Source organism: Schistocerca piceifrons, chromosome 3 (assembly GCF_021461385.2).
Source record: "Schistocerca piceifrons isolate TAMUIC-IGC-003096 chromosome 3, iqSchPice1.1, whole genome shotgun sequence".
Classification (NCBI taxonomy): Eukaryota; Metazoa; Arthropoda; class Insecta; order Orthoptera; family Acrididae; genus Schistocerca; species Schistocerca piceifrons.
In genome coordinates this window covers 201,435,420-201,449,025 of record NC_060140.1, presented here as the reverse complement: position 1 = coordinate 201,449,025, position 13,606 = coordinate 201,435,420, and the positions used below count along the sequence as shown (strand labels likewise).

General features: G+C 40.2%; 1 protein-coding gene across 1 annotated transcript in view; it reads right to left on the bottom strand.

Moving 5' to 3' along the window:
• The window catches only part of LOC124787651 (protein Skeletor, isoforms B/C), a 64,951-nt gene that overhangs the window by 21,155 nt on the left and 30,190 nt on the right, over window positions 1-13,606 (bottom strand). Inside the window, exons 8-10 of the mRNA XM_047254449.1 lie at window positions 10,216-10,351; window positions 9,841-10,030; window positions 758-858 (exon numbers count right to left, since the gene is read on the bottom strand). Coding sequence (XP_047110405.1) covers window positions 758-858; window positions 9,841-10,030; window positions 10,216-10,351 — 427 coding nt within the window. The remainder of the gene's footprint in view (window positions 1-757; window positions 859-9,840; window positions 10,031-10,215; window positions 10,352-13,606) is intronic.

Genomic DNA, 13,606 nt, shown 5'->3' with positions numbered 1-13,606 from the left:
GCTTTCGCAACAAACTGTTGCCTCATCAGGAAAGAGGGAAGGGGAGGGGAAGACGAAAGGAAGTGGGTTTTAAGGGAGAGGGTAAGGAGTCATTCCAATCCCGGGAGCGGAAAGACTTACCTTAGGGGGAAAAAAAGGAAAGGTATACACTCGCACACACGCACATATCCATCCACACATACAGACACAAGCAGACATATTTAAAGACAAAGAGTTTGGGCAGAGATGTCAGTCGAGGCAGAAGTGTAGAGGCAAAGAAGTTGTTGAAATTTTCAAGTTGCCGCCACTCATACCTCACCTGTCTTTCAACAACTTCTTTGCCTCTACACTTCTGCCTCGACTGAAATCTCTGCCCAAACTCTTTGTCTTTAAATATGTCTGCTTGTGTCTGTATGTGTGGATGGATATGTGCGTGTGTGCGAGTGTATACCTTTCCTTTTTTTCCCCCTAAGGTAAGTCTTTCCGCTCCCGGGATTGGAATGACTCCTTACCCTCTCCCTTAAAACCCACTTCCTTTCGTCTTCCCCTCCCCTTCCCTCTTTCCTGATGAGGCAACAGTTTGTTGCAAAAGCTTGAATTTTGTGTGTATGTTTGTGTTTGTTTGTGTGTCTATCGACCTGCCAGCGCTTTTTTTCGGTAAGTCACCTCATCTTTGTTTTTATATATAAATCAATATTTACCAACACATGAAATAACAGTTTTAAATATGAGAAAGCTATACCTACAAACTAATAAAAAATTACAACAGTACACTTACCAGTGATTCCTTGATAACCTCTTTTACCCCCTGCTGGTCCTAAAATTGCCCTGAATGTCCTGATGGATCTATCAAATATCTGTGCCTTCTCCCAGGGTTCCCTGGAACAATTAAGAAAGTAAAGTCATTAATGAAGTGTCAAAGGCTATTGTGAGTTAAATTAAGGCACAACACGAAATTCATCTTCAACTAGTTCTGTGACTTCTATAATACAAAATTGCACTTGCAGTAGAAGTAACATATCATGCCACACATTAAATTCATTGTTTATCAGACACTGCATCAACTGAGCTGAACTCATTGCATTGTTAACTACCACAAGCAAAAGGCATGTTGTGATACTGCTCTACAGTTTTCACTGTTTTGAATTGGATATACAAACACAGCAATGTTCATCTTTGACAAGCAAGTGCAGAAGGTGTCACTAAATTGTGGAGTGCAAAATTCATGCATTTTGTACATGTATTTATACATTTTTATATATCTATATACAAGTAAGACCATGAATGTTAGAGAAATTTGCATCAAGATCCTAGATTATAACTTCTTACATACAAACTAAACATGGTGTTCGCATCATTTCCCCATTAGCCTTCTTCCCCGTTACCCTTCACTGATTCTATCAAAAGCTTTATGTACTGTGATATGTTACACATATTTGAAAATTTTGGTATGTTTCAAGTAATGCTCAAGACCTAACACATACCAATTATCAACTGTAAACTACACTTAATCTTCCTACAAATTTTGACAGTAGTATCTTCATTCAGTCATTCCCTATAATTCCAGTGTATACAAATGTGATTTTTGAGAATTTTCAGAAGCTTACGAGTGTCACGCATAATGTATTTCACAGCAAATCATTGGCAGTGAGGTACAGTTGTGTATTCTACAAATTTTGGTAGGAGTATCATGTTCAGCAAATAGTTACCCCTTAATTGCAGTGTAGATATATGATTGGTAAACTATTTCCATATATTTTTCTCCTTGACCAGTTTCTTCTTCAAAAGAGGTGTTCAAAAATTATGACTGTGACATTAAAATAGCTGTTACATAGTCAACAGCTATATGCAATATTGTGCTCTGTATATATTACAACTGTCATATCATGCCTATCATCTTCCAGTTAATTTCCACTTCTATCAGAAGTGCATACTGTGTGTGTTTGTTGTAAGTTTCTGCTATTTTAAAGTTTTTTATGTGGTTTTGTTTTAGTGAGAAAACACAAATTCAAAATAGAGTTCCAGGTAGCTTTAGAGAATCAATACATTTTACACCAAGTTTCTCTGTTGTTATAAAATAAGCTATTTTCTTGGATGTTAAAATTTTATTTTTTAAAAGGAACTTGTTATTCTTATAGCAAAACAGATCCTGAAATCAAAAGAGAACCACTGAGGCCAATTTAAAGACATTTATTCTCTGTTCAGACAAACAATTGTTCCCGAGACAATGCAGCTCCACAGTGAACACTTCTCTCAGGAATGAAATGAGTTACTTGCTGTTTGTAACAGCTGGAAATCATACTGACTGCTGCTGAGAAATTGGAATCTACTGTGAATGAGTATGTTAGCCGAACTACTACGTTATATACTACAGATATCAAAGATACCTCGAGTATTATCCTCTCCTGTAAATACTGTCTATTCTTCAGTAAATACAGGACCTGTAACTACTTGTCAACTTGGTTTTGATTGGCATGACAGTGACAGGCCTGGTGGTTCTGTACATGGGTGATGGGGATCACATCCCCCACCCCACTTAGCAAAAGTTGAAGTGTTGTCTCCTACAGACACTAAACTGAGCCAGTGCAACATATTTTACTCACTGGGAAGCCTGTTGTGTCTTGTGACATACGGTAGCAAGTGCAGAAGGTTGTGAGTCTTTTAACCGTCGGTAGTCGGAATGTACAATGTATAATGGTACTCAGGAAAATGGCAAAAAGAAATAATAAGAATCATCTGGGGCACTCGGTGTTTGTACCTGGGGACCCCCAATCAACCAGTTGAAGACACCGTGCTGATGGTCTTTGAAGGAAAAGGGTGTGATCACGTGCAGATTGTGGCAAACACTGGAACAAACAATGCCTGTTGCATGGGCTCCAAGGTCATACTTTGATCATTCCAGTGAATGACAGAGAAGGTTGAGAAGACCAGCCTTGCTCACAGATTTCAATGAAACACACAATCTGCAGCATTATCCTCAGATCTGATCATGGCTCCTCTGGTTGTAAGTCAAATAGAACTCCTGAATCAAAGATTATAAAGGTTCTGTGACAAGTTAAGCTGTGAGTTCCTAGTCTAGTGCCATCAGTTTGCAAACTGTAGGATGCCTTAAAATGGTCAGGGGAGTATTACATTTCAGAGGGTGCCACACAGATAGCTAAGAGTATGTGGTGCGCACACACACAAAGGTTTTTTCAAAACACAAGAACCTATATTTGAACCAGTTAATAATGATTACTCTAGATCGCTCTGAAGTGTTGGAGTAACACCCACAGAAATGCCCACCACTCCCAGCCCCCTCCATATGTACCTCTGTCCAAACAGGCCTCAGAAGGGCCAACAGTACCGGCTGTCGTGTCGACCTCAGCCAACAGGCATCACTGGCTGCAGATATGGAAGCGCGTGTGGTCAGCACACTGCTCTCCCGACTGTTGTCAGTTCTCATGACCAGAGCCTCTACTTCTCAGTCAAGTAGCCCTTCAATTGATCTCACAAGAACTGAGTGCACCCCACTTGCCAACAGTCCTTGACAGACCCAGATGGTCACCCAGCCAGGTGCTAGCCAAGTCTGACAACGCTTAACTTTGGTGATCTGATGGGAACCAGTATTACCACTGTGGCAAGGTCACTGGCCCCTCTATTTGTGGCAGCATTAAAATCCTAGATATCTACTGCTGAAGCATTCACAACCACTGTTTGAAGCACTTGAAAAAGAGTAGAGCTAACATGATGACAGGCACAGACAGCTGATTAAAACACAAGAATGACAGCTGAGAGTTTTTGGGGTAATCAAAGGCTAATGTGAAATGGAGGTGGGTATTCACTGAAGTGGACAAGCAACTCAAATGCACTGAGACAGAAAACATACACTGCATGCATAGTCATTTGGGAAAGAGTTAGTATCAAGGATTGGCAAAAGCTTTTAACTGAGGCCTTCTGTCTACCACTACACTCACTCCCAAATGTAGCCGAAAACTTTAAAGAAAACCTCAGATCACTAGTACTTATGTTCCCCAATCATTCTGTCATTACTGAAGGAGACTTTAATCCCCCAACACTTAACTGGTATTGTAACCTTTACTTGTCTAGATCAAGAGTTTGTAAAATGATATGACCAGTTTCAATTGTGCTATCAATCACCTTCAGATTATAAAATATCATTACAAAGTGTATCCCATCACATATATTGTCAAGTACTGGGTCATTAAAAGTACTTGATTGTACAACATGTGACATGTTACACTTTGTATATCAATGAAAATAATCAATATCTGAAAATATATTGTAATTGAATTGAAAAAGAATCTATTCATGCAGTGGCAGGAAACACACATATAGAAATATCAAAATCTGCAAGCTTTCGCAGTCAGTGGCTCCTTCTTCTGAGAGAGGAGTTGAAGGGGATGGAAGAGGGGTTCCTCTCACCACTTGGTGAGTAGATTTTTTATCTGCCCTGTAACATATACGGATGAAGGCTGTAGCCGTAAGCTAATGTGCAAGTGTCTTTTAATTGTGCCTGTCTGCAACTTAATGTCACATGTTTATGGTAAGCAGCAATCTATCTTTTCCCTACTTTGTCAATTACATTATAGTTACACTGTGCATGTATTTTACGATATGAAGATTAATGCTAGCACAACTGAAACCAGTCATTCCATCTTATAAACTCGTGATCTAGACAAATGAAGGTTACATCGAAATTTAAGATCAGTGTGCCACATTCTTGACTGTGTCAGATCTTATAAACTTTATTGATATTTGCAAGGAGCAGAAGTTAAAAAAAATGCAAAACAGTATTAATTGCCCACTCCTACTCATAATGGAAATATATTAGACATAACTCCAAATGTATGTCTCCGTAGCTTAGCGCTCAGCATAGACATGCTGCAAAGCAGAAGACCTGGATTCGATTCCTGGTACTGACAAGGACTTTTTCCTTGGTGGAATGACTGGTACAAAGTGCACTCAGCCTGGTGATGCCAAATGAGGAGCTACTTGAATAAGAAGTAGTAACTCCATGGTCTGGAAAGCCAGAAAAATGGCTGGGAAAGTGGTGTGCTAACCACATGACCCTCCATACCTCATCCACATGATTCTGCAAGGCTGGGGATGGTACAGCAGCCTGTCAACATCCATTGGGTCTTCAAGGCCTGAACGAGAAGCTCGTTATAATGGCAACAAATAACCCCGACTTCATTGACAATGTCCACACTGAAACTTGTACCAGTGACCATGAGTGCTCTGTAGCAGCTATTACAACAGCACACCATTCACATATGTACAAAGATGGTAAGTAAACTGGATAAAAAGACAGAGGTATCATATCTCAAGGAAGAACATGAAACATTTGGCTCTGGGCTCTAGAATGCTGAGATGCAGTGGCTCAATAATAGCAAGCATTGTATAGATTATGCACAAAGAAAACAGGTCATAAAGGGAGGATCCCTGCATGGTGTACAGTCTTTGCACAAAAAGTCCTAAAGAAATGGTGACTACTGCAAAACATGTGCAAAAACAAGCCATAGGGCTACAGACAGAGAGATGCTAAATGAATCACATTTGGCTGCCAAAAGGACAATGAGTGAAGCCTTCAATTACTACTGCAGCAGAAAATTGTCAAAAGACCTCCCATAAAACCTGAAGAATTCTGGTCATGTCTAAAGGCTGTCAGTGCCATCAAAGTTAGAGTCCAGCCACTCATGGCTGGAACAGGAATGGAAAATGAATGTAGCAAAGCAAAAGTAGTAATGCTGAACTCCATTTTCAAACATTTATTTACATAGGATGACCCAATGGAACTGCATTAGTTTAATTCTTGTAGCCCTGAAAAGTTGTGTTATAGTAATACTAGTGTGAGACGTGTTGAGAAACAGTCCAAATTACTAAAACTGAACAAGGCTCCAAGTCCTGAAGGATTTCCTATCAGATTCTATATAAAATTTGAGGGCAAGTTAGACCTTCTTCTAGCTACAATATACTGTAGATGCCTTGAACAAAAAAACTGTGCCCAATACTTGAATGAAAGGACAGATCACATCCATGTACGAGACAGCTAACAGATGTGATACGCAAAACAATCATCCATCTGTTGTAGAATCTTAGGATATTCTGAGTTCAACCATAACAAGGTATTTCAAACAGAATTACCTCAACTGCAGCCATCTAGTATCGATTCTGTAAACATCAGTCATGCAGAACTCAACTCGAGGTTTCTTATAATATATTGTGATCAAGGCAGATGGGTGAACACAGTAATCCTCAACTTCCAGAAACTATTGGATTCAGTAGCACATCATTGGTTATTAATGAAAAGTGTGATCATATTGGGTATCAAACAAAATTTGTGACAGGACTGAGTATTTCGTAGTAGCATGCAACAAGTTACCTTGGGTGGAGAATCATCAACAGATGTAAAAGTAACTTTAGGCGCGCTCCAGGGAAGTGTGTTATGATTCTTACTATTCATAATGTACTGTACATTAACAACCTATCACACATTATTAACAATTGTCTCAGACTATCAACGATAGCCTCAGACTATTAGCAGAATGATACAGTTGACTATACTTGAATACTACAGGAAAAAAATGCACACATATACAATCAGAACTTGATAAATTTAAAAGTGGTCCAAAGACTGACAACCTGCTTTAAATATTCAAAACTGAAAATTATGCACTTATCAAATCATGCAAATACCTAGGTGTAACAGTTAGTGGGGACATGAAGTGGAATGATCATTTGGGTCAATGGTAGATCAAGCAGATGACAGACTTTCATTTACTGTACGATGCTATGAAAATGCACTCTGCAAAAGAGATTGCTTACAAAAATCTCATGCAACCCATCCTAAAATCTTGCTCAAGTTTGTGAGATGCACATTAAATAGAACTAACAGGAGAGACTGAACCATATACAAAGAAAGGCTGCGTGACTGGTCACAGGTTTCTTTGACTCATAGTAGAGCATCACTGAAATACTGAACAATTTAACTAGAAGATGCCTGAACAGAGACAGCAAGTATCTCATGAAGGCCTGCTTAGACACAAGTTAAGCAATATTGGTAAATTGTATACCTGAAGCTCATTTAAGTATACAAAAAACATTCATCCTATCTTGAGGGGAAGTCATTTTTGTGTGTAGCCTGTTGTTTTATTTTGAAATAAACACTTTATTTCATAATTTAGCAATTAGTAAATTTCACATCCTTGAGGTTTGTCAAGCTTCATTAAAGTAAAAGCTGTTATGTACAAGGGCTGTCCTGGAAGTACTAACACGAGGTATAGATGTTGATTGTTGTTGCAAACAAATGACTATGGTAGAAAGTACCAACCTTATAAAGATCTAGTTTGAATTTGACAATGTTACTCTGTTTGGAATTTGTGTGGTAACGATCAACAGTGAATGCTTTCAGCGAATTTATAACCATTAATTAAAGTGGTCATCATTATGTGGTAGAATACTTTTGTTTGACAGATTTTAGTCCAATTAATATTAAAGCTGAGCTAGATTCCACTCTGGTGGTGTCTGCTCCTCAATTAACAACAGTAAAATATTGGATGGCAGGGCTTACGTGAGGCCATGTGAGCTGCTAGGGCAAACATCGCAATGGTTGACCAAATGAGGTGACCAAGTCATAAATTGCGAAGAACACCCACAAAATGGTACTGGATGACCACCAGCTGAAAGTAGGTGAGCTAGCAGACACCACAGGCATTTCAAAATGCTGTACACTGCATACTGATTGAAAATCTGGACATGAGAAGCTGCATGCAATATGGGTGCTGTGTTTATTCCCAATGGAACAAAAACAGCATCGTGAGGAAGTTGGGCAATTTTTTGCTGCAATGAAGCTGAGTTTCTTGCTTCAATTCATAACCACGGATGGAACATGGGTTCATCACTTCACACCTGAGACATAGCAATAATCAAAACTGTGGACTAAAAGGGGAGTATCAGCTTCAAAGAAAACAAAGACTCACATCTGTAGGCAAGGTCATGGTGTCAGTTTTTTGCAGTACACATGATATAATTTTCATTATCTTCAAAAATGAAATGCGAACAATGGTGGGGATTATGTGAATGTATTGAATGGTTAGGTCAAACAACAAGGCCATATTTGGTTAAAAAGAAAGTTTTGTTTCATCACAACAATGCACCACTTCACACATCCTTTATCAACTTGGCCGAAATCAATGAGTTAAAAGTTCAGATCCTTTCTTCATACAACCTATTCACTACATTTACCATCCTTTGACTATTTTCTGTTTCTAGACTCGAAGAAACGGCATGGTGGTCAAAGATTTGCCAAAATGAAGATGTGAAGTCTGCAGTTGATGTCTATTTTTGTCAGAGGTTCCCACTATTAACGAGGTACTGAACTATTGAACATTACTGGGAAAAGTGTACTGAATTGAAAGGTGACTATACACTGATCAGCCAAAACATTATGACCACTGCTCACCGTAATCCTGGATGCCACCTGGTGGCGTTGCAGGCATGTGACATGGTAACAAAAGTATGTAAGCAGAGCAAACACATAAGGGGGATCACCCTAGCAAAGATATGGGCTAAAAATGGAGAAATCCATTGATATAAGTGACTTTGACAAGGGGAAATCATTATTATGCAGGGCCTGTGAACAAGTATCTTGAAAACGACAAATCTGGTCGAATGTTCATGTGCTACTGTTGTGAGCTTCTATAGAAGGAGGTAGAAGGACAGTGAAACTACCACTAGGTACTAAATGATTAGATGTCCACATCTCTTCAAAGAATGTGGACAGCTTGTCTGCTCTGTAAAGTTGAATAGACGGTGATCTGTGAGATCTCTGCTGAAAGAGCACAATGCTGCTACACACACAAGTGTTTCAAAGCACACCGTTCACTGTATATCATTGAAATTGGTGCTCTGCAGCAGAGGACCCCTACGTGTTCAAATGTTGACACTGTCAATTACGATTGCAGTGGGCATGGGACCATCGTAATTGGACTATTGCTCAATGGAAACATGTTGACTCTTCGGGTGAATCATGCTTTCGCTACACTAGGCCTATGGTAGTCTCCATAAACCCCATCACTCAGGTGAATGGTGGCTCAAAATGTGCAGCCCGCCATGGACACAGGCTGGTGGGAGCAGTATTGTGGTATGGGTGGCATTTTCCTGCACTTGCATGGGTCCTGTGGTAGTAATCAAAGCCATGCTGACAGCTACAAATGACATGCATGATGTTTTGCCTGATGGTGATGTCATTTTTTGGTAGTATTATTATCCATGTCTTCAGAACAGAACCAGGTTACAATGGCTTGAGGAGCATTATAGTGAACTCACATTGGTGTCTCGGCAACTATACTCACCAGGTGTAAATCCTATGGAACCCACCCGGGTCGTTATCACTGCTTATGCAAATCGGTGGCCCGTTATTTGCACGAATTACATGATCTGTGCATAGGCACCTAATGCCACATATCTCCACAAACCTACCAGCAGACTGTTGGATCCCTGTTACGCAGAATCAATAGTGTATTTCATTCCAAAGATGGACAAACAAGCTATTGAAGAGACGGTCATAAGGTTTGGGCTCATCAGTGTATCTAAAGATGTTTTTTCCCAGAATTTCTTTGTTTTCTTCATTAGGCCAGGTACTTCTGGAACAGCCCTTGTGTACAGTATGATATATTCTCCACATCTATGCGGGGAAAGCAACATATGCTGGAGTTCCTAATTAGAGTTTTGGAATCTATAATAGGTACAGGCACAAGTATCTCGTGTGAAGTCCACATGTAACATGGTTTTGTCACTGTGGCAGCATACAACACACTAAAACAATCCTGTTTCGGTGATTCTCATTGTGACACTTACCTAAAGTTTTCGTGAGTTCTTGTGAAAGCAAAACAATTACTCTCCTTCTCCTTGCGGTTGAGTTCCACTTTAATATCTCCTTTGGGATAGAGATCATGAAACATAGGTTCCTTGTTTTTATCCAATCTTCCAATGGCCCACACTAGGTATGATGTGCCTTCCAAAGGAAATTCCTTATCTCCTGCGTCAGCTGTTCATGACACACATTTTTTTTTAGAATAAAGGTAATCTAAATTCATAATCAGAGAAAAGAATGCATTTGAATCATAACATGAAGTAAGATTTTATCATGGCACTACAGAATAATAACAACAGACAGTTACTGTAACAACAGTTCCTTGTGGTAATACCACAAATGGTACACTGTGAACACACCTGATTTTAATGATCTCCTATATGTTATTATATTAATGCCATTTTCCCTCACTGCTGTATGGAGTTGATTATCATCAGTTCCACCAAGAAGTCCATCTTTACAAACACCTTTGTACTGGCCGAGTACTTTAGTGCACTGTAATTAAATTTAATATATATAAATGTAGAATATGTGCAACCAAGATTAAAAAACAAATGGATTTATTTACCACATCAGACATGATGAATAACAAAAACTATGCTGAATAAGTTTGCATGATGAAGGGAAAAATTCTTATCTTACTCTTATGGTAGTTATAATTTAATTGGATGGACAAAAAATCTACTCACCGAGCGGGGGCTGGAGAACACACACATAACAAAACATTTTACTTATGCAAGCTCTTTTTTATGTGTGTGTTCTGCCGCCGCTTGGTGAGTAGATTTTTTTATCCACTCAGTTACGTTATATTGTCAAAAATTGATAATTTTCGTTGTTATACAACAGTTAAAACATTAAGGAACTTACTTATGAATCAGATATGTAAAATTTACAACAATGCAACAACTATGCAATGAGTACTTAAAATAAGCTATATGGACAAAAAACTGAACACTGAAAACAGTGCCAAATTCCTTAGTGTAGTAGTAAATAAAAGTATGTCACGAAGTAATCCCGTGAACAGCATACTGAGAAGACTGATTGGTCTTGTTTACGACATGAACATCTTAAATAATACCATTCATTTAACTGCAAAAACTGTATAAATACATAGTTTGATCCAGTCACTACAAATAGTATAATTTTCTATTCAATGATTTTAGGCTACATAAAAAAGGTCATCTAAGGAATGACAAGAAAATAGACACATCATCCCTAATTTGCCTAGTCTATTTTCTTGGATCAGCAGCAAACTGCATGCAAATCATTTTGATCCTCCTCCACTGTTCTTTTTTTAGGGCCACCTAACCCTGACTTATTGGCTACTATTCCTTTCTCTTTTTGCTGTCGACTCCACACACTTATTAGCTACTATATTATGCCACACTCCCTAGCGACGCTAGTCTATGACTTTCCCTTCTGCAAAGAATGCAGAACAGCTTGTCTTGCATCAACTGAGTATTCTTTGTGTTTTGGCATGCTTCTAGTTGTCTCTACAAATAAACAAACACTGCCTCAATGGCTAAGTAACAGTAGTTAATAAATACCATGCCACCAAAGCAAATTAGAAAATACTTGCTTGTTTACTAGATATGTAACCACAGTGACACATAGCTCTTCATGGAGTGACATACAGTTATACGCATTGTTCTGCTGTGAGTGTTTGCAAACAGTACTGACAACATAACACCACAACTAACAGGTTCTGCTGGACTGACTTTGGGAGTGGGGCAAAAAGTGAGGCCTTTGGAAAGGACTGATACTTCTGTGGGGCTAAGGCTTTTGGAGGAAATGTTCGTGACCGTGTTTTGGGTCTGTTTGGATTCTGGATTCTGTGTGGTGGTTGGAGGAAGTTTTAGAGGATGGGATAAATGTAGTAGGTCTGTGAGACAGGGTTTGTCAGGTACGAGGAGATTTGGGGATGTTTTAGAGGTGGTGGATAGTGGTAGTCCAAGATGGGAGTAAAAAGTGAACAGAGTGGAGAATCTTTTGAGGTGGCATTATGCATGCTCCTCTAATACCTCTAGGGCTAGAGTTTCAATGTGTGACATGAGATTCAGGAAGTTGGGATTACATAGCAGGAGAATTTTACGAATGGGGAGGAGATATTGCAAGGAGGTTTGGGCCTGATGCATAGGATTTGGCAGGACTCTGTCGGTGAGGGTTGAGGACTCATGGAATCTGAACAGATGGATGTCACTGTGGAAGGAAGAGTTGCAGCCAGATATGGGTAATTTGATGGTAAGATCATTTGCGGGGATTCCATGAGCCAAGCAATAATGCAGGAACAGTATGTGGGATGGGTTCTGGCTAAGGATAAGGAAACTTTTCTGAACTGATGTAGGTGAAGCTTTTCTGTATTGATGCAGATGGAAGGAGCAAGGATCCATGGTGGAGGACAAAATTCATAAAAATATCTAAACAACATAGAAATACATCCAAAAAATTGGCAAAAATGCACCAAAACACATCAGAAAAATTATAAAAAGGATGAAACGGATGAGGTAGGAGGAAACCAGATGAAATCTGAGGGAGTAGGCTGGTAGTCATACACAAAAACCAACTGACACTGACGTGAAAACACAATGAGATCAAAGACAAAATAAATAAAAGATTGTAACGTGGGTTGCAGTTGTCTGGGTGGGTAAGTGTGAGAAAGAGGGATGGCAAATGTGACTAGATTAAGTGAAGTTGTTAGGTGTGAACTGTAGTAGGGAGGAAAAGGAGTGGGGGGGAGTTGGTAGCATGAGGTACAAGTTCTTGTGACCCAACACCTCCCAAAGTATCACTGTCTGGCCACAGAGGAGCATTCCCCTTGTTACTTCATACCACCCAGCACTGGAGCAACTGAATCACATTCTGCACCAAGGTTTCAACTACCTGTCGCCGTGCCGTGACATGAGGAATGTCCTACTCAGTATCCTTCCGACCCCTCCCACAGTGCTACTCGCCCACCTATTGAACCTAAACAATATCGTTGTCCTTCCCCACACAAGCCCTGCTCCCAACCGCTTACCTCATGGCTCACATCCCTGTAATAGACCTAGATGTGAGACCCATCCCACATATATCCCACCACCACCTACTCCAGTCTGGTCACGAGCATCACCTATCCCATCAAAGGCAGGGCAACCTGTAAAACAAGTCATGTGATCTACAAGCTAAGCTGGAACCACTGTGCTTCATTCTACATTGGTATGACAACCAACAAGCTGTCTGTTCACATGACTGACCACTGACAAACTGTAGCCAAGAAACAGCTTCACCACCCAGTTGCTGAGCACACTGCCCAACACAACATTCTTCACTTCAATGACTGCTTCACAGCATGTGCCATCTGGATCCTTCCCACCAACACCAGCTTTTCTGAAATGCACAGATGGGAACTCACCCTGCAATATACCCTACGTTCCTGTAACCCTCGTGGCCTCAACCTTTGATAGTCTTTTCCTTTGCCCACCTATCCCCTGCCCTGTTCCCATTCCAGCTCTACACAGTCCCCTTATTCCACCAATACACCCACAGTTTTTTTACTTCTCTCCTTTCCCGCTGCCCCCCCCCCCCCCCCCCCATCCATCTAACCTCCCAACTGCAAGTAGCTACCCTATCCTCTCCCCACCACCTCCCTGTACACTCCCACAAGGAGCACTTAACTGTACCCCACACACCTACCCTGCTACTGCTCCCACTCCCCGCCTGCTCATTATCCCCACCACCCAGTTTGCTTGTCCCATCATGCACTGCCGCTTG